This window comes from Schistocerca serialis, chromosome 2 (assembly GCF_023864345.2).
Source record: "Schistocerca serialis cubense isolate TAMUIC-IGC-003099 chromosome 2, iqSchSeri2.2, whole genome shotgun sequence".
In the NCBI taxonomy this organism is placed as follows: Eukaryota; Metazoa; Arthropoda; class Insecta; order Orthoptera; family Acrididae; genus Schistocerca; species Schistocerca serialis.
In genome coordinates this window covers 247,772,113-247,799,505 of record NC_064639.1, presented here as the reverse complement: position 1 = coordinate 247,799,505, position 27,393 = coordinate 247,772,113, and the positions used below count along the sequence as shown (strand labels likewise).

General features: G+C 42.6%; 1 protein-coding gene across 3 annotated transcripts in view; it reads left to right on the top strand.

The window, feature by feature from the left end:
* The first annotated feature begins 14,762 nt into the window (after nucleotides 1–14,762).
* The window catches only part of LOC126456997 (dehydrogenase/reductase SDR family member 11-like), a 604,547-nt gene continuing 591,916 nt past the window's right edge, over nucleotides 14,763–27,393 (top strand). For all 3 annotated transcript variants that reach the window (XM_050092964.1, XM_050092965.1, XM_050092963.1), the window contains exon 1: nucleotides 14,763–14,928. In XM_050092964.1, the coding sequence (XP_049948921.1) occupies nucleotides 14,791–14,928 (138 nt within the window). In that variant the 5' untranslated portion in view covers nucleotides 14,763–14,790. The remainder of the gene's footprint in view (nucleotides 14,929–27,393) is intronic.

The following is a 27,393-nucleotide window of genomic DNA, read 5'->3' as shown; positions in this document are numbered from 1 at the left end:
AAGACTGCAATACATGGCAAATGTAAAGGAAGCCATTACACAGCTGTGAACATACTAAGACGTAACGAATGGTGCTCTACAGATAGTACGATACGATTCTTAAGTGATTTCAAGAGATCAAGGTCCTATGTTGGCGATGCTGCTTCACACAATACTAGGGCGCTAGCCGTCAAGCAGCGGCGTTACAGCAACTGGCTGAACGAGTAGTCAGGTATGTGCTGCGTTCGAGTAGCATCTTTTTTCCTGATCTTCCATCAGATACTTGTATCGGTACAACAAGGCATATTTCTTCGGAAAGGAACAATAATGACAGTAATAATAAAAATAATCATGATCATAACGGGATATTTGTAGCGAGGTATCATCGAGGTATAATAAGGAACAGAGATGCAATGAACATTTATTTATCGATACATTCACGTGTGTATCGCAAATCCAGTGCGCGTTATTCAAAGCTGGTATAGTCTGGCATGATTTGACTGCGATACACACATGAATGGATCGATAAATAACTGATCATATTATCACAATTCCTATTATAAACTATCTGATCAAGAGTATTTGGACACTTATTAGTGGACATTAATATAAACTGTTTCACACTTCGCCATTACGACGGCTTTAACTCTGCTTGGGACACTTTCGATGAGGTGTCTGAATGTCTGTGTATGAATGGCAGCCCATCGCCGCTCAAGAGCCGAAACCAGACAAAGTAGTGATGCTGGACCATCTGGTCTGGAGTGAAATCGATGTCGGAACTCAACCCAAAGGTGTTCTATTCGGTTCAGTTCGGGACTCTGGGCAGGCCAGTCCATTTCAGGAATGTTATTATCCACAGATCATTGTCAAGCAGTTGCTGCTTTCTGACGGGGTGCATGTATGGTGTAGGTTCACGCATCCTGTAGTGCAGTTTGTAAGTAGGCTGTTTAGGTTTTTTTATTGGTAACGCCACCTCTGTATGAAAATCACTGGCTGTGCTGTGTGCAGTCTGTGGCTGCTTTGCATTGTTGTAATACTCGCCATTGTAGTGTTAGGCAGCTGGCTGTGAACAGCGCGTAGCGTTGCGCAGTTGGAGGTGAGCCGCCAGCAGTGGTGGATGTGGGGAGAGAGATGGCGGAGTTTTGAAATTTGTCATGCTATATTTATATGTGATGATATCAAGGTAAATACATTGTTTGTTCTCTATTAATATCTTTCATTTGCTAACTATCCCTATCAGTAGCTAGTGCCTTCCATAGTTTGAATCTTTTATTTAGCTGGCAGTAGTGGCGCTCGCTGTATTGCAGTAGCTTGAGTAGCGAAGATTTTTGTGAGGTAAGTGATTTGTGAAAGGTATAGTTTAATGTTAGTCAGGGCCATTCTTTTGTAGGGAATTTTGAAAGTCAGATTGCGTTGCGCTAACAAAATATTGTGTGTCAGTTTAAGGACAGTCGTGTATAATTGTTAAAAAGGGGACGTTTCATATGGCGACCCTGCCTATGAAACGTCCCCTTTTTAACAATTATACACGACTGTCCTTAAACTCACACACAATATTTTGTTAGCGCAACGCAATCTGACTTTCAAAATTCCCTACAAAAGAATGGCTCTGACTAACATTAAACTATACCTTTCACAAATCACTTACCTCACAAAAATCTTCGCTACTCAAGCTACTGCAATACAGCGAGCGCCACTACTGCCAGCTAAATAAAAGATTCAAACTATGGAAGGCACTAGCTACTGATAGGGATAGTTAGCAAATGAAAGATATTAATAGAGAACAAACAATGTATTTACCTTGATATCATCATATATAAATATAGCATGACAAATTTCAAAACTCCGCCATCTCTCTCCCCACATCCACCACTGCTGGCGGCTCACCTCCAACTGCGCAACGCTACGCGCTGTTCACAGCCAGCTGCCTAACACTACAATGGCGAGTATTACAACAATGCAAAGCAGCCACAGACTGCACACAGCACAGCCAGTGATTTTCATACAGAGGTGGCGTTACCAATAAAAAAACCTAAACAGCCTACTTACATAGCCCCCATGCTCCCCACAAAAAATTTTACAAATTGGATTGGGCAATGGCCAATACAGATTTGAAAATTTTTTTTCATAATTACAATAACAAAGAAATCAAATGCACACACTTATTGATACAATGTTGGTCAAAAGCTAAAATTGTCTCACAGTCCATAAAGACAGTCCTAATCGTACATAACAGGAGAATAGCAGTGTTTTTCTCAAAGTCTGAGCAGTAAAAGAAAATGCACACGAAAGTAGTGGATTTCCATGCAGTCTTGAAGAAGTAGTGTTGTCCTTCCAATGAAAAGACAGTGCTGACTCTCGACATGCAGACAGGTAATGGGCCACAATAGAGCAAACCCACAGCAGAGTCAGTCGAAATTTTGAAGAGTATTGGTAGGTAGGTCATCACAGAGCAGACCCACTGTAGTCCTGGTAGAGATTACGGTATTGGTGGGCCACCAGAGGTGCAGACCCACTGCAGTCCTTGTAGAAATAATGGCATGGTGGGTCATCATAGATGCAGACCCACTGTAGTCCTTGTAGAGATAGCCAGCAGCCATCTGTTGTGACTGTGCAGGTGCACAATCACCGTTGAAGAGTCTTGCGGATAATATAGCAAGTCCATAAACCACCACTTGTGCACTCACAAAGTTTTTGAAATTGTCCTTAGAACCAGCAATGCTGTTATCCAGTCCCTTGCTGAATCAGTAACACACGTGCAAACACTATCAGTCCCTACTTCTCACATATTGTCCATATACTATGACCAACAGAAACGTGTGCAGTGAAATGTAACTAACAAGTTAATAATATCATGAACTGGTGACAATTACAATTTTATAACATAAGAATACAGTAACAAAGGTACAAAACACATCATTAAAAACATAATAATACAGATAACGTTTGTAGTAATAGGGGCTTTACAAAAGAATAGAAATAAACATATACATCAGTGTTACAGGAATTATGACATAAGTAAATACATAAAAGATCAGAATAACTTTTGAAACATCAACTTTACACATGAGCATTAAAACAAAACAGAATTAATAATGTCTAGCATCTTTACAAAGTAAATAACATATTATTAACGCAAATTATATTTGAGGATAACAGTATTCCTCATCATAGTTCAAGTTGCTGCTTTCTGACGGGGTGCATGTATGGTGTAGGTTCACGCATCCTGTAGCGCAGTTGTCATTTGGAGCATCTAGCGACGTTGGAGAGAGCGCAGTCAGGAGCCAGCTGCCACTTGTGACACACCAGGAGAGTAGATTTCTATGTGTTTTTACAGTTTATACTCAAATTAGTAGTAGTAGTAATAGAATGGACAGGGTGTGTGTATCTTGCGTGCGGACACAAGAGGAGCTAGTTGCAGTTCGCGAACAGCTGAAGACGTGTCGGCAGCGATCAGTCGTCTGCAGGATACTGACTCGGTGTCGAGCAGCGGCGGAGGATCTGGTGCGTCCACACGGAGCACAGTTAGGTGTAGCTTGTTTTGCCCAAGGGCCCTGCTATCGGGGCACCATGTAATGGAGCCGACGCGGGTAATTCACCCTCAGCGCAAATTAATGGGCAAGTTGTAACGCGTCCGCGTAGCTCGCGGCGGAGAGTGAATGTGGGGATTGGTCATCTAGCCTCACTCGTTCACCAACCAGGCACACGGGGAGAGTGTTTTACTAGTTATCGGGAGCTCCAATGTTAGGCACTTTAAGGAACCCCTTAGTAAAATAGGGCCCAGAGTCGGAAAAGTGCACTCGATCGATATGTCTACTTCATTAGAGGTGCGAAGGAGGCCCTGCCTGCCACTGTCGAGGTTGCAGGGTGCACTCAGATATAGGTTGTGGTTCATGACGACACCAATGGCGTCTGCCGTTTGGGTTCTTGAGGCTATCGTCAGTTCATACAGGTAGCTGGCGGAAGTGGTGATGGTTGCTAGCCTTGCTTGCGGGTTGCAAGCGAAGTTCACGTTATACGGTATTCTACCCAGAACTGACAAGGATTCTTTGGTTTCGAGCTGAATGGTGGGACTCTACCAGACGCTCTGTCGATTCTGTGACGGTCTTCGCTGCAGACCTGTGTTATGGGCTGCACACTTGTAGGATTCTTCTTGACAGATCAGGGCTGCACTGCACACAGGAAGCAGCTACCAGGTAACGGTGTACTTGTGGAGTGTGCATGGCTCTTTTATTTTATTTTATTTTACTTTACTTTACTTTTTTTAGGCCAAACGGTAGTTTGAAGTGCTCTGATGGACTCTCAACAGTCGAGCGAGAGAGCGAAATCAGACTGTGTTCCGCTGTATCACTCTGCACTGTCCCTTGACGCTATTGAACTTAAGGCCGGTTCCCACTAGAGCGCGGCAGCACGTCGTGCGGCAACGGCAGCGGCAAGCGTTTTCCGCTTTGACGCGACGGCTCGCGGAATTGGCGTTCCCACCTGGAAGCGGCAGACACTAGCGGTAGCCAATGACGGACAGCTACTGAGGTACGGGTCGGCACCCACTGAAACTCCCGGTGCGTTTGAAAAACTATATCTTATACCTACATGGAGGAAAGACGAAGTTGGGTGAAGACATACCAATTTTTCATTTTCTGTACAATGTACTCTTTCACATATTCCATTATGCATGTTTTCTCATTTCACCATAAACAGATTTCATGACTACCGTTCATCATTGTTCACTATCTAGCACATTGCTTAAGAATCATGAAAGAATAATACATATTTGGAACAAAGTTTTCGAAACCAGATTTTAAATTATAAGACATTTCCCGGTGCAGACGCAAACCTACAATACTTTATTAGTTACGAGCTGCAGTTTACAACTAAAGAGACAGTAAACGGTAGCAAATTAAGGAAATGGAACTTGAATAAGTCAAGACCCACAGTTTTTCGATAATCTTAAAGTTAGCGTAATGCAACGACTGACTGAAACAGAGGAAGGAATCCGCTAGAATACGAATGGATATCTTTGAGAGAAGTGGTGAATGCAGCAGAGAATGAGAACGGAAAGAAGGTACAGTAGAAATCGTTAGATAAAACGTAAAATATTAAATCTGACAAGAGGGAAAAATATAAAAATGCAGCAAATAAAGTAGGCCATTGGAAATAGAAATGTCTAAACATGGCGTTGACAGAAAGTCCAAAATTGCAACGTGATTTTGCACTTGGAAAACATAAGGGAATGAAAATGAGAAAGAACAAAGAAAACTTTGCTCAAAGGAGAAGCAACTGTCAAGAACTCATTTGGCAAGCCAGAACTAAGCAAATAAGAGAAGGCTAGATAGTGGAAGGAATATGTAGACAGGAGAGGGGGAGGGATTGTACAAACTAACATAAGTACAATGTTAGATCCTGTGCGATGTCTGAACACGCAAGGCAATACTGATCCTACCACTTAACTAAGTAGACACACTAAAGAACAGCGAAACTGTGTTTATAGCATTTGCATGTTTAGAGAAAGGTTTTGACAATCTTAATTAAAACATTCTTTGAAGCTCTGGAGATGTCATCGATAAAACACTGGGACACAAGATTGTACAGAAACAAAACTGCATTTCTAAGACTTCAATGACTTGAAAGGGAAGTAGTAATTGAGAAGGCAGAAGTAGAGAGGATATAAAATGAAGACTGTGAATAGCAACAAAAGCGTTCTGAAAAAGAAACTTTGTTCACATCGAATATAAATTCTAATGATTGGGTACAATTTTATAAAGGTATTTGTGTGGAGTGCAGCCTTGTATGTAAGTGAAACGTGGGCTATGAACAGTTCTGTCAAAAAGACAATGGACGCTTTCAAAACGTGGTGATCAATAAGAATGCTGAAGATTAGATATGAGGATCGTGTAACTAAAGAAGAGGAACGGAATTAGAGCAGGAAGAGGAAGAGGAAATTACGGCACAACTTTGACTACAAGAGGGGTAAGTTGACAGGACATATTATGAGGCGTCAAAGAGTGAGGACAAAGGGGTTGGGTGATAGTATTCTGCCGGCTGAAGTGGCCGTGCGGTTAAAGGCGCTGCAGTCTGGAACCGCAAGACCGCTACGGTCGCAGGTTCGAATCCTGCCTCGGGCATGGATGTTTGTGATGTCCTTAGGTTAGTTAGGCTTAACTAGTTCTAAGTTCTAGGGGACTAATGACCTCAGCAGTTGAGTCCCATAGTGCTCAGAGCCATTTGAACCATTTTTTTGATAGTATTCTGATAATAATCATCTGTTGAAATGCTATTCTGCTATTTTATCGATTAATGTAAGCAGTGAATTTACTATTCCATGCACTTCTCCACGAAACATTTAAACCAGAACTGAAATCAGCTGAACACCAAATCTTTCAACCACTGTCTGACAACTGCTGCATTCTCTTTCAACTTTCTATAACAATCACTGGCTAGCCACACACACATAAAGATATAAGGAGGACAGAAATAAACAAACATTAGTTTTCAGCACATAATTCTTTAGATTGGCAACATGCACACAAACAAACCAAACAGGAAGGGACATGAGGTGAACACACTGTAGTTATGACTTCAAATCAGTGTTTTCGGTAAAATGTCTACAGCTAGTGACAGAAGAAAAAAGAGCGAACATGAAAATGTGTTTATGTTCCATAATCTAAGTTTTAGTTCAACCTCCAGCATGTGACCAGGTGAGGGGAAACGCAGATGCCCGCCAAAAACTCGATTCACTGTAAGTAATCAGTTGTAGTTGTTGTGGTCTTCAGTCCTGAGACTGGTTTGATGCAGCTCTCCATGCTACTCTATCCTGTGCAAGCTTCTTCATCTCCCAGTACCTACTGCAACCTACATCCTTCTGAATCTGCTTAGTGTATTCATCTCTTGGTCTCCCTCTACGAGTTTTACCCTCCACGCTGCCCTCCAATACTAAATTGGTGATCCCTCGATGTCTCAGAACATGTCCTACCAACCGATCCCTTCTTCTAGTCAAGTTGTCCCACAAACTTCTCTTCTCCCCAATTCTATTCAAAATCTCCTCATTAGTTATGTGATCTACCCATCTAATCTTCAGCATTCTTCTGTAGCACCACATTTCGAAAGCTTCTATTCTCTTCTTGTCCAAACTATTTATCGTCCACATTTCACTTCCATACATGGCTACACTCCATACAAGTACTTTCAGAAACGACTTCCTGACATTTAAATCTATACTCGATGTTAACAAATTTTTCTTCTTCAGAAACGCTTTCCTTGCCATTGCCAGTCTACTTTTATATCCTCTCTACTTCGACCATCGTCAGTTATTTTACTCCCCAAATAGCAAAACTCCTTTACTACCTTAAGTGTCTCATTTCCTAATCTAATTCCATCAGCATCACCCGACTTACTTCGACTACATTCCATTATCCTCGATTTGCTTTTGTTGATGTTCATCGTATATACTCCTTTCAAGACACTGTCCATTCCGTTCAGAGTAATCAGTTATTCACGTAAAAAAAGATGTGAACTGTTTTATAATCTGCAAGTATCACATATCAAAACAAAACTGAATCATTCTAGATTCCACCGAAGATGCTTTAAAGTAAAAGGCGAAACGCGTCTTGAACCAATAAAGTACACTGGATAAAGAAAAAAACGTTTGTTACTTCCAAAGGAAATAATCAATATCTGTAGATAATTAGCAAATTACATCTTATGACATACCAGCAAATTAGTCTCGGTTTAACTTCTCATTACACATGCTATTAAATGCTGTTTAAAAAACTTCATCTATCCCTTCCGAAAAAACTGTAGTTTCTTTCATATCTTGGTAGGTAAACAGATTTTGGATATTTATCATGCGACGAAATACATGAGTTTTTACAAGTTATCGTCTGCAAAAAAACACGTTTCGATTTCTTGAACCGTTTACGAAATTTGCAGTTGATACAACCACATGGTTTACGACGAGCAGGACGAAAGTATTGGTCGCGTCGCGAGCGACCCGTGCGCGGTCACCGCACAGCCCGTCCGCCGACATATCATTCAATATCTCGAGAACGGTGATAGCTATCGTTCTGCTCTCAGCTTTAAAAACAATTTCGATATGTTGACTAAATTTCATACACAATAATGTATTACCTAAAATGAACTGTACGCAAAGTCCACGCAATGCGTTTTTACCTCTGCACACTCATTCAAATTTCGTGTAAAGGTTTACGTAAATACGATACAGCAAGTAACCACGACGAATAACGAAAAGAAATTCGGTCCTTTATCGAGAGAAGATATCAGGCTGTAACATGCCCAAGAATTAAATTTTTCTACCGAATAGTTTCCTTGGAATCGGATGATAAGTATTTCATAGCTGCCGCCGCGTCCGCGCCAGCGGTTCGGCGAAAGTTCGTGTGGCCCGGGAGTCCGTACCTGACGTCACGCTCAGCGCGTTCTGTGATTGGCGGCGCGCACCTGGAGCGCGGCACGCGGCAGCGGAAGCGGTTCGACATGGTCAAACCGCGACGCAGAGCCCGCCGCGCCTTGCCGCTGACGCCATTTCCATGGCAACCACGCCGCTGACGCGCCGTTTCGACGCGCGGCAGCCCTAGTGGGAACCGGCCTTTAAGGCTGGTTCCCACTAGAGCGCGGCAGCGCGGCGTGCTGAAACGGCAGCGGCAAGCGTTTTCCGCGTTGACGCGGCGGCTCGCGGAATTGGCGTTCCCATCTGGAAGCGGCAGACGTTAGCGGTAGCCAATGACGGACAGCCACTGAGGTACGGGGCAGGACCCACTGAAACGCGCGGTGCGTTTGATTAACTATATCTTACACCTACATGAAGGAAAGACGAAGTTGGGTGAAGACATACCAATTTTTCATTTTCTGTACAATGTGCTCTTTCACATATTTCATTATTCATGTTTTCTCATTTCACCATAAACAGATTTCATGACTACCGTTCACGATTGTTCACTATCTCCTAACACAGTGAAACAACGTACAACAAGAGAGATTATTCAGATAGTTAAGCGTGACAAAAATTTAAAATGTGGTACGGTAGCAGGTACACGAAAACAGTAAGAACACAGAGGCTAGGTGGAAGGGATGAAAGTGGAAGCCACCTGATAGAATTTCCCACAGAGCATAATGTAATCATCGCCAGCACCTTGCTTAAGAATCACGAAAGAATAATATATATTTGGAACACTTTTCGAAACCAGATTTTAAATTGTAAGGCATTTCCTGGTGCAGACGCAAACCTGACTGAAGACTGTCAATAGCAAGAAAAGCGTTCTGAAAAAGAAAATTTGTTCACACCGAATATAAATGCTAATGGTTAGATACTATTTTACAAAGGTATTTGTGTGGAGTGCAGCCTTGTATGTAAGTGAAACGTGGACGATGAACAGTTCTGTCAAGAAGACAATGGACGCTTTCAAAACGTGGTGATTCATAAGAATGCTGAACATTAGTTACGAGGATCGTGTGACTAAAGAAGAGGTACGGAATTAAATAGAGGAGGAAGAGGAAATTACGGCACAACTTTGACAACAATAGGGGTTAGTTGACAGGACGTATTGTGGGGCGTCAAAGAGTGAGGACAAAGGGGTTGGGTGATAGTATTCTGATAATAATCATCTGTTGAAATACTATTCTACTACTTTATCTATTAATGTAAGCAGTGAATTTACTCTTCCATGCACTCGTTAAAACATTTAAACCAAAACTGAAATCAGCTGAACACCAAATCTTTCAACCACTGTCTGACAACTACTGGATTCACTTTCAACTTTCTATAACTATCACTGGCTAGCCACACTCACATACAGATATAAGGAGAACAAAAATAAACAAACATTAGTTTTCAGCATATAATTCTGCAGGTTGGCAACATGTACATAAACTAACCAGACAGGAAGGGACATGAGGTGAACACACTGTAGTTACGACTTTAAATCAGAGTTATCGGTAAAATGTCTACTGCTAGTGACAGAAGAAAAAAGAGCGAACATGAAAATGTGCTTATGTTCCATAATCTAAGTTTTAGTTCAACCTCCAGCATGTGACCAGGTGAGGGGAAACGTATATGTCCGCCAAAAACTCAATTCACTGTAAGTAATCAGTCATTCACGTAAAAAAAGATGTGAACTGTTTTATAATCTGCAAGTATCACAGATCAAAACAAAACTGAGTCATTCTAGATTCCACCGAAGATGCCTTAAAGTAAAAGGCGAAACGCGTCTTGAATCATTAAAGTACACTGGATAAAGAAAAAAGAAAGCAAATAATCAATAGCTCTACATATTTAGTAAATTACATCTTATGACATACCAGCAAATTAGTTTCGGTTTAACTTCTCATTCGACATGCTATTAATGCCATTTAAAAAAATTCATCCATCCCTTCTGAAAAACTGTAGTTACTTTCATATCTCGGTAGATAAACAGATTTAGGATATTTATCATGCGACGAAATACATGACTTTTCACAAGATATCATTTGCAAGAAAAAAAAAAAAATCGATTTCTTGAACCGTTTACGAAATTTGCGGTTGATCCAACCACATGGTTTACGACGAGCAGGACGAAGTACCGATCGCGTCGCCGAGCAACCCGCGCGCGGTCACGGTATAGCCCGTCCACCGACGTATCAGTCAATATCTCGAGAACAGTGATAGCTATCGATCTGCTCTCAGCTTTAAAAACAATTTCGATATGTTGACTAAATTTCATACGCAATAATGTATTACCTAAAATGAACTGTACGCAAAGTCCACGCAATGCGTTTTTACCTCTGCACACTCATTAAAATTTCGTGTAAAGGTTTACGTAAATGCGATACAGCAAGTAACCACCACGAATAACGAAAAGAAATTCGGTTCTTTATCGAGAGAAGATATCAGGCTGTAACATGTCCAAGAATCAAATTTTTCTACCGAATAGTTTCCTAGGAATCGGATGTTAAGTATTTCACAGCTGCCGCCGCGTCCGCGCCAGCGGTTCGGCGAAAGTTCGCGTGGCCCGGGGTTCCGTACCTGACGTCACGCTCAGCGTGTTCTGTGATTGGCGGCGCGCACCTGGAGCGCGGCACGCGGCAGCGGAAGCGGTTCGACATGGTCAAACCGCGACGCAGAGCCCGCCGCGCCTTGCCACTGACGCCGTTTCCATGGCAACCACGCCGCTAACGCGCGGTTTTGACGCGCGGCAGCCCTAGTGGGAACCGGCCTTTACTCCTGATGAGAAGCGGCGCGGTGGGTCCCGGGTTCAGCTCGGGCATCTGGAGTCCCGGGTTCGACCAGCGACACCCCGCAACATAGTAACGCTACTCACGAGCGTTCGCATTCCGGTTCGAGCCGGTTTTATGTGCGCCACTCTGTAGTATGGTTCCAGCAAAACTGAAATCCAGCCCATTTTCGTATTTCGAAATCGAGTCTAACTAACTGTTGGGTTTGAAAGCTACTGGGAGGTTCAAGAAGAAATTTGCATTTGTTATAAAAAGCTGCACTTCTTCCATTATCCGTTATTTAAGTGCATTTCTTCAATCGCTGAGCTAATTCTCATCAATCTTTGGCATGTGATGCGACATGAAATAGGACGCTGCTACGATGGACAGAATTGAAAAGTCATTGCAGAAAAGTTTCCAGTCGTCGAACTGTCTCAAACAAATTTTTGCCATGTGGTATGACATGGAGTAGGGTGCCGCTACACTGGGTGAAATTGTATGGTATTGGAGGGAACTGTCAGAATTTATTTTAAATGTATTCGAGCATGGATCTCACAAAATTTAATTTAATAACGTTGTTGTAATATATGTTCAGAAATTTCGGCTATGCACCTAAAAACAGTTTATGTAGAATTTTAAGAAACTCACGAATGTTTCATGCACATAACACATAAGCGAAAGTTTAAAGGAGTAAGATCATTTACAATAAATGGCCCTTCATGAGGAGACTTCCACTAACAGTAAATGTGAAATCAGCTTGAAGAACTAAATACGGCAGAAATGTGTGAAGGTAAGTGAAAGAGTGTACAGTGTGGTGGTGCATTATCTAATGCTCTACCACTGTGTAATCTTGCCACCTCTGGACTGTACGGTGAAGTATGTTACGCAGTCCATTTTCATGCATACTAATGAATTTTATGACGTTAATTGTTATTTAAAATTGCTACAAATGTTTACTGATCGGATCACACTGTAACTAGGAGAACATCCTGAAGCTTTATCAAGAAACCTACTGTTTGCTGTTAATTTTTTAAAAAAGATGAAATATTCATGTCATCTTTATATCAGCTACGCTTAGCCACGATTTCTTTCACATACATTCCCACTAACTCAATGTTTAGTTATGTGGTACTTACTTGTACATTGCCACATATATATCTATATAAATAAAAATGTAAATATTCGTTTGTACAAACTCGTCAGTCTCCGAAAGTTCATTATTAATTGCTTTGAAATTTTGACACAACGTCGCATTCGAATACGCTCCCTCTTTATACGGTGGTTAGTGCAAATTGCTGTGCAGTTATATTGCCTTATCTCTGGCCGCTATACTTACTTACTTGTTTAGTAGGTTGACTACACAAGCCGCCATCACTCGTTGTCCTCACCAGTCAGCCTCCCCTATCTTCTTCGGTCCATGTATTCTTCTGCGACTGGTCCCATCATAATCTCTGACCCCGTTAATCCACCTCACAAGGGGACCGTACTAACACCCCCTCACTCATTCCATTCATGCTGACAGGGTGTGTAGAACACACCAGGACTTCACCTTATGTAAACAGGAAGACGCAACTCCCAACTGTTTGCAAGAAAATCGAGTTTCAAAATTTTAGGAGTGCTTATACACTTTTTGTGGTCGCAAATATGTAAGCAGCCCGCAGCCAAGCGAGTAAGAGCTCAGTTTCATAAGAGGAAGGTCTGTGGATCGAAGCTCGCTGCCGGTACTACTTTTTTGTGTTACCTGCACCAGTATTCGTTGATACGCTGCGTGCTACGCCGCAAACCTGTGTGTCGACCGAAAACCGTTTATAAATGTAAAAGAAGTTTGATTTGCAACGGACACCCTGTAAACAAAAATGCACAGGCAGCAATTCGGCGTTCATTACATGTGATGTATCTCGAATTAATTATTGTTATTCGTTGTTTCTAGAATCAATATCATCCAGATTCTTGCACTGCTCCGTGGGTTGCACATTATACTTGTCACAGAAGTAAACAAGATGACTATACTGATTTGATTGGAAGATCTAGTTTTCAATCTCCTTTTACTCGTTTTTTGAGGATACAGATTAGGAAAATAATAAATGAATGATTAAATATTGACAATTTGCATGGTCATAATAAAATTATGTGGGAATGAAAAAAAGAACTGCCTACAGCAAAATTCGATTCACAGACCCCACACTTAGGAAACTTAAGTACTTACTGGCTTGGCTGCGGACTCTAACGACAGTGGTCCAACTACACTTATAAGCACGTCTACAATTTTCAAACTCGATTTGATCGAAAACGGTTGAGAGTTGCATCTTGCTGTTTACGTATGTTAAAGTATGTCTTGTTCTACAACCTGCCTGATGACATAGTCTTCATGACTCATTACATGCTCATACTACTTCAGTCTTCTCTCCTTACTCAGTGCCACAATGTTCAACGATTTGTACAATCCTACAGTTCATGGCTTTTCCTTTTTCTTCAGGCATCTCTATCCTTCACTGGGCCAAAAATCTGTTTCAGATTAGCATTCTAAAATGCCAGGAGCTTTCTTTTTATCTATTGGGTCAGAGTCCAGATGTCTGCGCCATATTGCTTCTTACAGCAGCAGATGATAAACCGCACAGAAAGTACGAAAATATTTTCACCAACTGCGACGTAATCGCGTGTACAATCAGTGATCCAATACTGTAAAATGCTTTTTTATTCCAGTCTCTGATCACAAATGAATTCTTTAGACGATTACCGGTTTCAGTCTGTAATGGCCATCTTCAGATCTTTTTTTACATAGGACATGGTGTAAAAAAGATCTGAAGATGGTCATTAGAGACTGAAACAGGTAATCGTCTAAAGAATTCATTTGTGATCAGAGACTGGAATAAAAAAGCATTTTACGAAAATATTTGATTGAATATTTTTACTAGATGAAGATAAAAACATTTGAGCAACTTTTCCATGTAAGAAGACGATTAGATGTACGTGCAACAGCAATGCTTCAGAAACAGTGTGTTCATTTTTGAGAAAATAATTCTGAGTATTGATCCCTTCATTGTAACTACTGAAACAGCTAAATTGTCGACGTTTCAACCGACTTACTGCGATCCTCTTCAGGGCGGTTGACAACTGCGGTGTTCGTTGATGCGCAAGTAGCACGGCTAGGTATTTTGAATGTGAAATGCTAAATCAGAGTGGGGTGTACAACTACGTTTACGCTGCTTACTTGGGGTCGTAGCACTTCAGGTGGAGACCATCTAGACGTGAACCTGAACATCACGGTATTTGTTTTCAGAAATTTCATACAACGGAAATGCAGAAAGACTGCAGTACGGGTACTATCTAATCGCTGCGACTCAAAACTACAATGTCGCCACGAAGGGGCGCGATAAGGAGGGTTAATCACCGTTGGGAGATTCGGTTGCCTATCTGCAGACGGTAGCGGTTCCGCCTGTTGCTGTGGCGCATCTGCCATGTATCACGCGTAGGAAACGAAAGTGGAGGGGGGACTGTTGTGACGACGCACATTTACGAGGCGGCTGGAGGCCAAGACCATAAAAAGCGAGTTGCGCTTCTCCGCAGCAGTCAGAGAGGACACGGCAGGAGGCGACGCATTAAGTGGCAACGATGGGTATAGAGACGTACGCCGGTCGCGTTGCCCTGGTAACGGGCGCCAGCTCCGGCATAGGAGCCGCTGTCGTGCAAGCGCTGCTTAGGAAGGGGCTCAAGGTGGTCGGACTCGCAAGGAGGGTCGACAGGGTCAAGGTAGGCTTCTTGTAGGGAGTTTATCCGTAATTCTACACTAGTGGCCATTACAATTGCTACACCAACAAGAAATGCAGATGATAAACGGGTATTCATTGGACAAATATATTATACTAGAACTGACATGTGATTACATTTTCACGCAATTTGGGTGCATAGATCCTGAGAAATCAGTACCCAGAACAACCACCTCTGGCCGTAATAACGGCCTTGCTACGCCTGGGCATTGAGTCAAACAGAGCTTGGATGGTGTGTACAGGTACAGCTGCCCATGCAGCTTCAACACAATACCACAGTTCGTCAAGAGTAGTGACTGGCGTATTGTGACGAGCCAGTTGCTCGGCCACCATTGAACAGACGTTTTCAGTTGGTGAAAGATCTGGAGAATGTGCTGGCCAGGGCAGCAGTTGAACATTTCCTGTATCCAGGAACGCCCGTACAGGACCTGCAACATGCGGTCGTCCATTATCCTGCTGAAATGTAGGGTTTCGCAGGGATCAAAGCAAGGGTAGAGCAACGGGTCGTAACACATCTGAAATGTAATGCCCACTGTTCAAAGTGCCGTCAATGTGAACAAGAGGTGACCGAGACGTGTAACCAGTGGCACCCCATACTATCAAGCTGGCTGATACGCCAGTATGGCTATGACGAATACACGCTTCCAATGCGCGTTCGCCGCGATGTCGCCAAACACGGATGCGACCATCATGATGCTGTAAACAGAACCTGGATTCATCCGAAAAAATGACGTTTTGCCATTCGTGCACCCAGGTTCGTCGTTGAGTACACCACCGCAGGCGCTCCTGTCTGTGATGCAGCGTCAAGGATAACTGCAGCCATGGTCTCCGAACTGATAGCCCATGCTGCTGCAAACGTCGTCGAACTGTTCGTGCAGATGGTTGTTGTCTTGCAAACGTCCCCATCTGTTGACTCAGGGATCGAGACGTGGCTGCACGATCCGTTACAGCCATGCGGATAAAATTCCTGTCATCTCGACTGCTAGTGTTACGAGGCCGTTGGGACCCAGCACGGCATTCCGTATTATCCTCCTGAACCCACGGATTCCATATTCTGTTAACAGTGATTGGATCTCGACCAACGCGAACAGCAGTGTCGCGATACGATAAATCGCAATCGCGATAGGCTACAATCCGACCTTTATCAAAGTCGGAAACGTGATGGTACGCATTTCTCCTCCTTAGACGAGGCATCACAACAACGTTTCACCAGGCAACGCCGGTCAACTGCTGTTTGTGTATGAGAAATCGGTTGGAATCTTTCCTCATGTCAGCACGTTGTAGGTGTCGCCACCTTGTGTGAATGCTGTGAAAAGCTAATCATTTGAATATCACAGCATCTTCTTCCTATCGGTTAAATTTCGCGTCTGTAGCACGTCATCTTCTTGGTGTAGCAATTTTAATGGCCAGTAGTGTATATTTATTCACAGGCAACAGCCTTTCACACTGCAGCGGAGTGTGCACTGTTTTGAAATGTCCTGTCACATTAAAAGTACGTGTCCAACCTGGACTCTAATTGGAAGCTGTGCCTTTTGGAGACTTTTACCAACTGGGCTATCCACCATACAGTTTTAATGTGTGAAGTAGTTTCAAAACAGAGAACATTCCTCTGCAGAGTGGAGTATTCATTTTTAATATAGTTCAGTAAATATTGCAGAAGAGATTTTTGTGGAACCTCGTCTTCACCGCTGCTTGACTGTGTGAGGTATCACGTGGGGTTGAAGTCTCCAAGTGACTGAATAAAACAGAATTTACAAAACAAAAAATATTGAGGAGTAAATATGGCACTTCAGAGACATCATGGACGCACTCTACCTATTTCATAGCGCATTTCACATTGCTGTATCCAACAAAACTTGGATTATCGAGAAAATGAAAACACAAAGGCTGTAAATTTGCTACTGCCATACCCATTGATGTGAAGGAAAGCGAGCTCTGTACAGTCTGGTATACATAGTAAATGTATAGTGAACTGCTCAGGTACACCACTTACAGGTAATAGAATGAAAGTATAAATGGAAAGCCAAAGATCGGAGTCCATTCCATGGCTACCCTGTCTAAAGGATCGTTCTATGAAATACCAAATTAAGATCAACCTGAAGATGCCTAAATGAGGCGAAACGCGTAGTTGAAAAATAAAAAAACTAAAATTGCGACCGAGACTGTTTTTAACCAAAAAAGATGGGAGTGGTCATGGGCATCAGCAGAAATTTTTAGTTGTGGGGGTAGGGGGAGAGGCAAAGCTCTAAAATAGACATTTTTTGGTATAAATGAATTTGTCAGTTTCGAGACATGTCTCACCATAAGAACTAAATTATACATGTAACACAAAAAACTTACTGTACTGAACAGAATTGATGGTTATCCACTCAACATACGAAAAAACTGTTATCCAGACTGGGATGGGGGCAGAGTGAGGGGCAGGTGCTCCCTCTTGCCCCCCCCCCCCCCCCCTTTCACTTGTGGACGCCTATTGGCGTGGCTGTCAAGTTTTACTCAAAAGATGTCTCTGTGCAGGGGTGGAGAACTGTGTGCTCCAGCAGACACTTTATTCACAGATAAGCAAAGGAGTTAAGAATGCGTTAGAAACGTGAAACGATAGACGTGTTTGTAGTTTCTTCACGAGCAGTTTGTAGAGTCTTGGTTGAGTGCACAAAGTTGCGTCAGAGAATCGCGATCTGAAACCCTTTCCGCTGATCACATTGAAGGGGCGGTGACATGGACCGCGGCCTGAGCGGCTTTTAACGCACCACAGGGTTAATCTCAAGGCACTGGTGACGGTGCAGGGACACAGTAAAAGTCACCATTTATCAGTAAAAGGTCAGCTGCGGCGCTGTCTAACCTCAGATGCACGACTACTTCAGAGGTGCCTGCCGCTGACAGCTGCTGTTTCTCGACAGACAGTACATCGGAGGCTTAGAGCATAGTCCCCCCGATCGCATCCACTCGGCGTATCAACGACGAGCATCGGTATGCCGGCAAGCCTTGACGTGACTTTTAGGTGGTTTCTCACATTCGACTAGATGGGACGCCTCAGTAAACATTTCGATCATACTTTCACGTAGGACAGCACTAGATGCAGACAGATGTGACATACGAATTCCGTCCTGGGAGAGAGCGTGTAAAATTACCTTTTTTTAAAATAATATTATGAATATTTAAATATGTGTTTGGAGAGAGAGACTGATTTTTGATTGAGATTTTTACTTTAAGTCGTAACTGGTACCAGAATTTTTGGTTGCTGCCTCCTTGAATGATCAGCTTCTGCACCAGTTGTTGACGTATTGCAATTTGGAGCAAGTTATTGTTCTTTAAGGTTTAATATACGACTCTGTTAGTTACTTGGCCGTATTGCAGATAGCTTTGAGCCCAAGTTTTCGTAGCTTTTCATACCTAAGGGACCACTGTTGTAAGTAAGTAAGATCAAACAGCAATCTGCTTTTCGTGAGAAAAGGAGATTGCTTGACACACAAACTTCCTTCAAACTACACGTCCTGCTACATCAAAATTGGTCAGTGGAGTTGAGCACCATACTATTGTACAAGAACATAACCCAATTACTGCAATTAAGAAGTTATGAGAGGTTGTTACTTATTGAATGTAAGCTATAGAGAATGCATTTCTTTTCCTGTATTTTATTGAACTTTGTACACTTACAATTCTGTCGGCTGATAGACGGCAACGACAATGAAGTTCCGCTCCTTTTCCAAAAACAAGATATTTCTAGTCTTCACTACCAAAAATTTTGTACAAATAAATGTTTGGCAACTCTTACACATACTTCACTCGGTTTTATCACTAGAATATCAGTTTTCATTAAATATAACAATACGTTCTGAGTGACGGCCCAGCAACACGTCCTCTTTCCACAAGATATAGATTAACAGTCTTTTTTTTAATAAAATCAATTGTCTTTTTTTTTAGAGTCCCTACTCAAAGATTCTCTAATACTATCTTTGCGGGGATTGCGTGCTAAAGAGTTTCTTGCTGTCCAGCTGCGCTTCACTTCACTTCAAGTACTTTTTGAATCACATTTACATTTTTGGTATTTACATACATTACTGAGCTTCTCAGAATAAAATCAGGCACAAATTAGTTAAAGGAAAAAAAAAGCAGTGAGGCGCAAATAACGTTACAAGCGGTGGTCGCGATTTGGCGAAGGGAGAGGGGGGAGGGGTTAGGCAGGTAGAGCATCCGGCCACTCTCTACCACTAACATTGACAAATCCAGAATAATATGCCGACCCATGTAGGTATGTGATAAGACCACGAAAAAGTAAAAGGTTCTTTATTCTTGGGCCCTAATGGATCACGCGATGTACAACAGAGTATTTTCAGAGTTTTGATTTAGGTTTTCTCCGAGCCTGTACCACTTTCATTCCCTCCGAATGGGCACTTTCCCATTCGTCACACCAAGTTTTTCCGATCTTGTTGGGTTTTCCTGCTGGACCCACTATCTTGTCTTGCATTTTCTGCCCAAAAATGTATTTTTCTAAATTATCAGTTGTATTATTCCAGCTTCCTTCGAGTCTTCCTTTACTGCTCCAATCCGTTTTATTATTTAAATTTTAGCTTAACAGCGAATTTCTTGACGTTCCACAACCAGTATGGTACCATTCTTTTAATATGCCCGTAGAACTGAAGCCACCGTTTTTATTTGATATTTGAATAAATGTACCTCCCAATTTCCTTATTTGCTCTTAGACTATATGTTCCTTCTTCATTGGGCCAAAAATTTTCCTAATTACATTTGTTCTCTCTTTTGGTTTCCCTTTGTACCTCATTCTGTTTAAAATAAGTGTTTCAGCCACATAAAGACACTCTGATTCGATGACTGTGTTGTCGTGTCACAGTTTCTTTATTTATTTATCTTTCCTTAGCTAGATGGCACAGAAAACTTTTCAAATAACTGGCAGATACTACTTCACCATTCTACACTACTTCTGCAAACAAATACAAAAAAAATCTCGCCTAACTGCCAGTTTTGGCGATCACTTTGATTCGTGTTTCGTTTGCAGAGTGAAGTGACAGAATCAGTCGTTCATCATAACAAACAGCCTCATAAAAATCGGTTATTTCTCTCTGAAATGATGTAAAATTCGTTTTCGCATTTTACCCTGGTCAATATTCTAACAATGTCTGTCTCATCTTGCACTATGCTTTCTCACAGTTAACTCTTCCTATAAACTATTCTGTACCTTTTGTTATTATGTTTCAAACATAATTTGTTCACTACCAGACCTAACACATTTACGATGATTTCGTCTATGGTGCCTATCATGATAAGCTCTTCACGTGAATAATTCTCGAAAGATGTACGGTTGTATTTTAATTTAACCACCCATTTCTTAATTTCAGAATAATGCTGTGAAAATTCACGAGAAATCGTTGAACTTTCATTGGTGATAAACATTTGTGAACTGCACTGTATTTCAGTTTATGCAAGTGAATGAAATACACACGGCAAGACTATACAAGCATATAAAATTACCACATAGATAATCTTTGTATTTTATGTATATTGTTACACAGCATACTCCATTATGATAATAATTGAACATTACAGTGATGTTAATGTTCTCTCGGAAGCTTAGAGTATTGCATCATGCCCAGGTACGTTGAACGTGCAACTATTGGCAGGGATATTGAAAGGCAATTACTCCTTATGGAAGAGTAATATTGTAATCTGCACTGAAGTTAGGGTTATTATTTGATATCAGATACGTTATTTTTTTCTTGACGAGCTCGCGAACCAACACACGACATTCGTCATAGAACTTTGTGACATAAACAAGCAAGAGCGTGCAAACTAAGTGGTAAGATAATTTGTGCAGGAGACGGTATCTGACAGTGATACGCACTTCAGTATTTTCACTATTCACACATAGTATAACCTCCTATTTTTTAAAAGTTTTTCAGTATCACCTTCTAACATTATATTACCATGATACAGTAGAAGATTAGATTTGGCGTGAGTGTTATCTGGGAACGTAAGATATTTAACTTATCCTCATTATTTAAATAACTGATTTCCCCAGTGCGGCATGTTTACTACGCTAAAAATTTAAACTGACAGTCGTATCTCTCTTTCATATGCTATGTTGCTTTGGCTGAGGGTAATTGAAAATTGCAGCACTTGTGGTTAGGTGAGAATTTTACAGTATTAGGTGAAGAATTATTCCACCACTGAGAAGACCTGTTTTCTGGAAATAACTACGAATGTGAATAAGTTTCACATGATTTGGTGACAGCTACTCTGGTTAGGTATTTCACTAATTACAGCTTGTCCACGTCCTTCAGCTCTAACATTATTTTTGGCACTTTGGAAAACCATCAGTCCTCTATTCAGTAAACTACTTAAATTTTCAAGTCTCATGGAATACATCTAAAAGTGGGCATCGACAGATACCGAATCAGTTGACTTCCACTAGCATTGGTCTAAAAAGACTAAGGAATTCTGAATAACTGTGTGGTACTCGGTTAACTTTTATCAGTTTGTTGCTAAAGAGTTCCCTTTGGCTCACGTGTATCATTGTATTTGTAGGTTCTTGATGTAAGAATGACTCTCCCTTAGTGTGCATTAGACTAACAAGAATGTAGCTTCCACATCCCTTACATTGCATGAGGCTGAATTGATCATAGCCTAGTAGACATCAGCTTTCCTTTTTCTACTGAATTATTTTAGCTACAGCCACTTGAGCGTGAAGTATACACGTAAGCATAGTTGATTGTTCAGTGTTGTCACTATTGCTTTCCTCGACATCGTGAGAAATAAATTTCGTCTTTCTCATAATAGTATTCTATGACTCCTGCTTCAGAGACGTACAGGCAACAACACGGCTGTAAAGGCAATCGTTATTTCTATTTTTGTTCCCGAAAGCTAAGATATTACAGCTGAGGTTGCTGTGAATGACAGGTAATACACTCCTGGAAATGGAAAAAAGAACACATTGACACCGGTGTGTCAGACCCACCATACTTGCTCCGGACACTGCGAGAGGGCTGTACAAGCAATGATCACACGCACGGCACAGCGGACACACCAGGAACCGCGGTGTTGGCCGTCGAATGGCGCTAGCTGCGCAGCATTTGTGCACCGCCGCCGTCAGTGTCAGCCAGTTTGCCGTGGCATACGGAGCTCCATCGCAGTCTTTAACACTGGTAGCATGCCGCGACAGAGTGGACGTGAACCGTATGTGCAGTTGACGGACTTTGAGCGAGGGCGTATAGTGGGCATGCGGGAGGCCGGGTGGACGTACCGCCGAATTGCTCAACACGTGGGGCGTGAGGTCTCCACAGTACATCGATGTTGTCGCCAGTGGTCGGCGGAAGGTGCACGTGCCCGTCGACCTGGGACCGGACCGCAGCGACGCACGGATTCACGCCAAGACCGTAGGATCCTACGCAGTGCCGTAGGGGACCGCACCGCCACTTCCCAGCAAATTAGGGACACTGTTGCTCCTGGCCTATCGGCGAGGACCATTCGCAACCGTCTCCATGAAGCTGGGCTACGGTCCCGCACACCGTTAGGCCGTCTTCCGCTCACGCCCCAACATCGTGCAGCCCGCCTCCAGTGGTGTCGCGACAGGCGTGAATGGAGGGACGAATGGAGACGTGTCGTCTTCAGCGATGAGACTCGCTTCTGCCTTGGTGCCAATGATGGTCGTATGCGTGTTTGGCGCCGTGCAGGTGAGCGCCACAATCAGGACTGCATACGACCGAGGCACACAGGGCCAACACCCGGCATCATGGTGTGGGGAGCGATCTCCTACACTGGCCGTACACCACTGGTGATCGTCGAGGGGACACTGAATAGTGCACGGTACATCCAAACCGTCATCGAACCCATCGTTCTACCATTCCTAGACCGGCAAGGGAACTTGCTGTTCCAACAGGACAATGCACGTCCGCATGTATCCCGTGCCACCCAACGTGCTCTAGAAGGTGTAAGTCAACTACCCTGGCCAGCAAGATCTCCGGATCTGTCCCCCATTGAGCATGTTTGGGACTGGATGAAGCGTCGTCTCACGCGGTCTGCGCGTCCAGCACGAACGCTCGTCCAGCTGAGGCGCCAGGTGGAAATGGCATGGCAAGCCGTTCCACAGGACTACATCCAGCATCTCTACGATCGTCTCCATGGGAGAATAGCAGCCTGCATTGCTGCGAAAGGTGGATATACACTGTACTAGTGCCGACATTGTGCATGCTCTGTTGCCTGTGTCTATGTGCCTGTGGTTCTGTCAGTGTGATCATGTGATGTATCTGACCCCAGGAATGTGTCAATAAAGTTTCCCCTTCCTGGGACAATGAATTCACGGTGTTCTTATTTCAATTTCCAGGAGTGTATTTTCTGTTGACAAGCTGTTGATCACGTAGTGGTGTGAGCATCTGTGACATTGTTGGTACGTTAAAATTATAGAATTGACTGGAATTAGACCCGGACTACAGGGCAAAGCTGTCAGTGTTCCTACAACTGAGCCACCCGTGCATTCGCAACGTACCTATTCGAAACGTGTTACTGCGATTGCCTTACTAACTCGACTGAGACTGCGCTCATGCTACGCATTCAGAATCTCCTGAAGAGAAAGAGCATAAAGAAAGTTTACACTCGACCATAGCTTCAGAGCTTCAGAGATGAAATATTTCGCTCTTTAGCGGAGCATCCGCTACGTTGAACAAATTTGGCAATAACAATGCATGTTCGCCACTTGCACTTGAATCTGATTATCTCCGTTTCACAGACATTTTAAGGGCTGTAATTTTGGCTCTGCAAACAAACTTTGCAAATATCGTAATTCATTAACTACTCTGGGGAGAGAACAAAAAAGTACTTGACTGGGAAAAAGCAATTCCTGCGAATGAGTACGCGTTCTTCCTTCACAACGCCCTCAGAAGTGTTCGCTTAGAGATTACCACATATTTACGCTATCATGAAGTTTGATGGCTACAACGTTGGACAATCAGATAGTTTGTATGTTAAATATTTAAATATTCTCCGTACTGACCAGATCGATTTCTTCTGATTCCCATTTGTTTCGCGATATGAAGTATCGGTTGCGCTGCAAAAGGCGCCTATGCCGTATTAACGATATCCGGAAAACACAAAACCCTCGAAACATGTTTTTTTCAGATTACCAGCACGCAGATAAGTCGCACCAAAATAAACTGATGTTACTTCGAAAACCATCAAAGGTGATTTTTAAAATTATCTGTGAGGATTAAGACATACATTTTAATTCTTGGCATTTCCCTATGTCATAAAAACGTCCAAGGCTTCAGTCGTTCCACTATAACAAAGACTCTCGACAACGGCTGAGAAGTGCATCTTGGTGCTTTGCCACATTACACCTCTGGCCATGAGCTTTTATTATGCGCAGTATGAATCGAATCTGAATTTCACAATTGGCGGCCTCCCCTTGTAAGCTGCAAATTCTGGCTTTTCGATGCTAAACGTATCTAAAAGCTCTTTTGTCAAATCGCAAACATTTTCCAGGACTCTGCTTTTTGACAACCAGCGGACCTCAGTGTGCAGAACCAAAGTGTGATGTCGATATCTCACCTCGTGGAGCAACTGCTTGAGGAACCTTGTCTGAATATCTCTAGGCTTAACTAAATTTATCAAGTTAATCACTGAATCTAAAACACTTTTAAGTTGTGTTGGGGCAGTCTTCACCACCAGAGCCTCACGCTGCGTGAAGCACGGTGTTGAAGCTTCGGACGGGAAATATTGTTTCAATTTTGCAACAAACCTATCGAATCTTCCCAGTCAGAGCTGGTGCAGCGTCTGTGCAAACAGAAAGGCAGCTTGTCTAGGACAGCCCGTTTTGTTCCAATTCGCTGGATATAGAATTATACACATCTGAGGACAGTTCTGTATACGAAGGGAATCGTTCAGTAATCGAATCCTCATCAACAAATCATATGTAACTCAGTGACATTTTTCACTTATATAGGTTATCTCGTCAAGCTGTAGTGGGAATACACGACCGTCACTTAGGTTTTCATGGACATTGCACTGGATATTTGAAGACACATCATCAATCCGCTGGAAACAGTATCGTTTGACAATGAAATCAAAGATATTTCCTTCTCGGCGCCATCATCTAACATCGAGTTCACTGTTCTCTTACATGCAGGAAATATTACATTTTTTGTAATAGTATGGGGCTGCATTTTTTCGCTACTATTTCGGCACGTCTGTAACAGGCCACTTGCGCTTTTTCGGAAATATTTGCTCTCCGCTTTGGCTTGCTTTTCTGCTGATGAAATCACTCGGCTAAAATAGTTCTTGTCTTTTCAGATAAGTGACTGTTTGCTATTCAAATGCCTTTCATTTTACTAGAGACCATGGATTCATTGCATAGGTTTTTCTCCACACACGACACATCCTGGTAATAACGAACTGTTTTCAGGTTCAGTGAACTTCAGTCCAAAGTATAAATAATTCTCTTGGTACTAACGATATATTCCAGTAGTTTGCACTCCTTCCACGAGATTTAAACTTGCAATCGGATCTTTCTCACTTTTGTTACTGTTACTTGTTTCTGTTACTGAGTCATCTTCAACATTATTCGTTTCAGCAAAAACTTATCCATGCTGAAAAATCGACACATTATTGGACAATGCATATGCCTTTGCAACTAAAAATGAACCTCAAAATATGCCACAACAAGGTCTGTGCCGCGCGGGGTAGCCGCGTGGTCTCAGGCGCCTTGCCACGGTTCGCGCGGCTCACCCCGTCGGAGGTTCGAGTTCTCCCTCGGGCATGGGTGTGTGTGTGTTGTCCTTAGTGTAAGCTAGTTTAAGTCAGTTTAAGTAGTGTGTAAGCCTAGGGACCGATGACCTCAGCAGTTTGGTCGTATAGGAACTTACCACCACCACCAAGGTCTGAGTTGGGACTGCGCGTCTAAAAACAACTTATTGGTGAAGACAAACTGTGCGCGTGCTAGGCGGAGGCTCTCCTATTATTGCTTACTCATACATTAACCTCTCCTCACTGTTGCCAATCCGTATGTCAGTGTGGCGCAGGAACTTGCTACACTGGAACCATAGAAAGTTGAGAAACACAGTGTGTAGATATAGTTAATTGGGAATTTGTGTTCTGTGCTGTTCAGTAAAGAATCTTCCTCCTGACAGTGGTAGTCAGGTGCCCTGTAAGACCTGTTGGAAGACCACAGGAAACTGTAATTCTCGAGAACCAACTTTGTAGGTAGGCTGTACATAGGCTGTTTAAGTTTTTATGTTGGTAACGCCACGTAGCGCTCTGTGTGAAAATCACTGACTGTGCTGTGTGCAGTCTGTGGCTGGTTGGACTCACTGTTGGAATATTTGGTTGTGTAGTGTTGGGCAGTTGAATGGGAACAGCCCGCAGCGTTGCGCAGTTGGAGGTAAGCCCCCGGCAGTGGTGGATGTGGAGAGAGAGATGGCAGAGTTTTGAGAGGTTACTGTAAGCCGACGATCTGCACGTGTGTCTGCCAGAAAAAGGAAATTTGTAAAGATGGTTGTCTTGAATTGATAGATACATATGATGACTTTTGAACGTTATTAAGGTAATACATTGTTTGTTCTCTATCAAAATCTTTCATTTGCTAACTATGCCTATCAGTAGTAAGTGCCTTCAGTAGTAAGAATCTTTTAATTAGCTGGCAGTATTGCCGCTCGCTGTATTGCTGTAGTTCGAGTAACGAAGATTTTTGTGAGGTAAGTGATTCATGAAAGGTATAGGCCATTCTTTTGTAGGGATTATTGAAAGTCAGATTGCGTTGCGCTAAAAATATTGTGTCAGTTTAGTGATCAGAACAAGTAAAGAGAAAACTGTTTGAGTACGTTCAGTTTTACTCAGCTGTCTCTGTATCAAATAACGTAGACGTTTACCAGCACAATCATTCATAATTTTCCAAAGGGGACGTTTCATAACTTCTGGAACACCTGAAATCATGGTGTTAGGAGCTATTGAATCCGCCAGTAGGACGGAACTGCTAATTGTTGAAGGCGGCCTGTACGGTCGCTAGTATGTTGCCATACCATTCATGATCACCAAGGTAAGCAAGACGCAATACAGCAGTTCACACCACATTTGGACTGGGTTGCCCGGCCCCCTGATTCATCATCCGTAGAGTATGTCTGGTATGCGGCGGGAAGACATATGCTTTCATATCAGTGTCCACCGAACAGTCTTCAAGAACTGACACAGCAGTAGGTTCAGGCACGACAGGAAACATCTAATCATCTAGTACGTTTATTCTCTATGTTTCCGTTACTTCTTTTACGGATATACTTTATGTACTTTTCCTATTACTTTTACATTCTGGATCTGGCGTACTCATCAGTTCTTCCATATTTCCTGTACCACTCTTATGCTGTTTTTTTCTTTCCGTATTGTGTTTTCAAAGATGCACTGCCAGTGTATTCTGGTGCCGAGTGAGACGTCGCAGTGATTCCCACTCGGA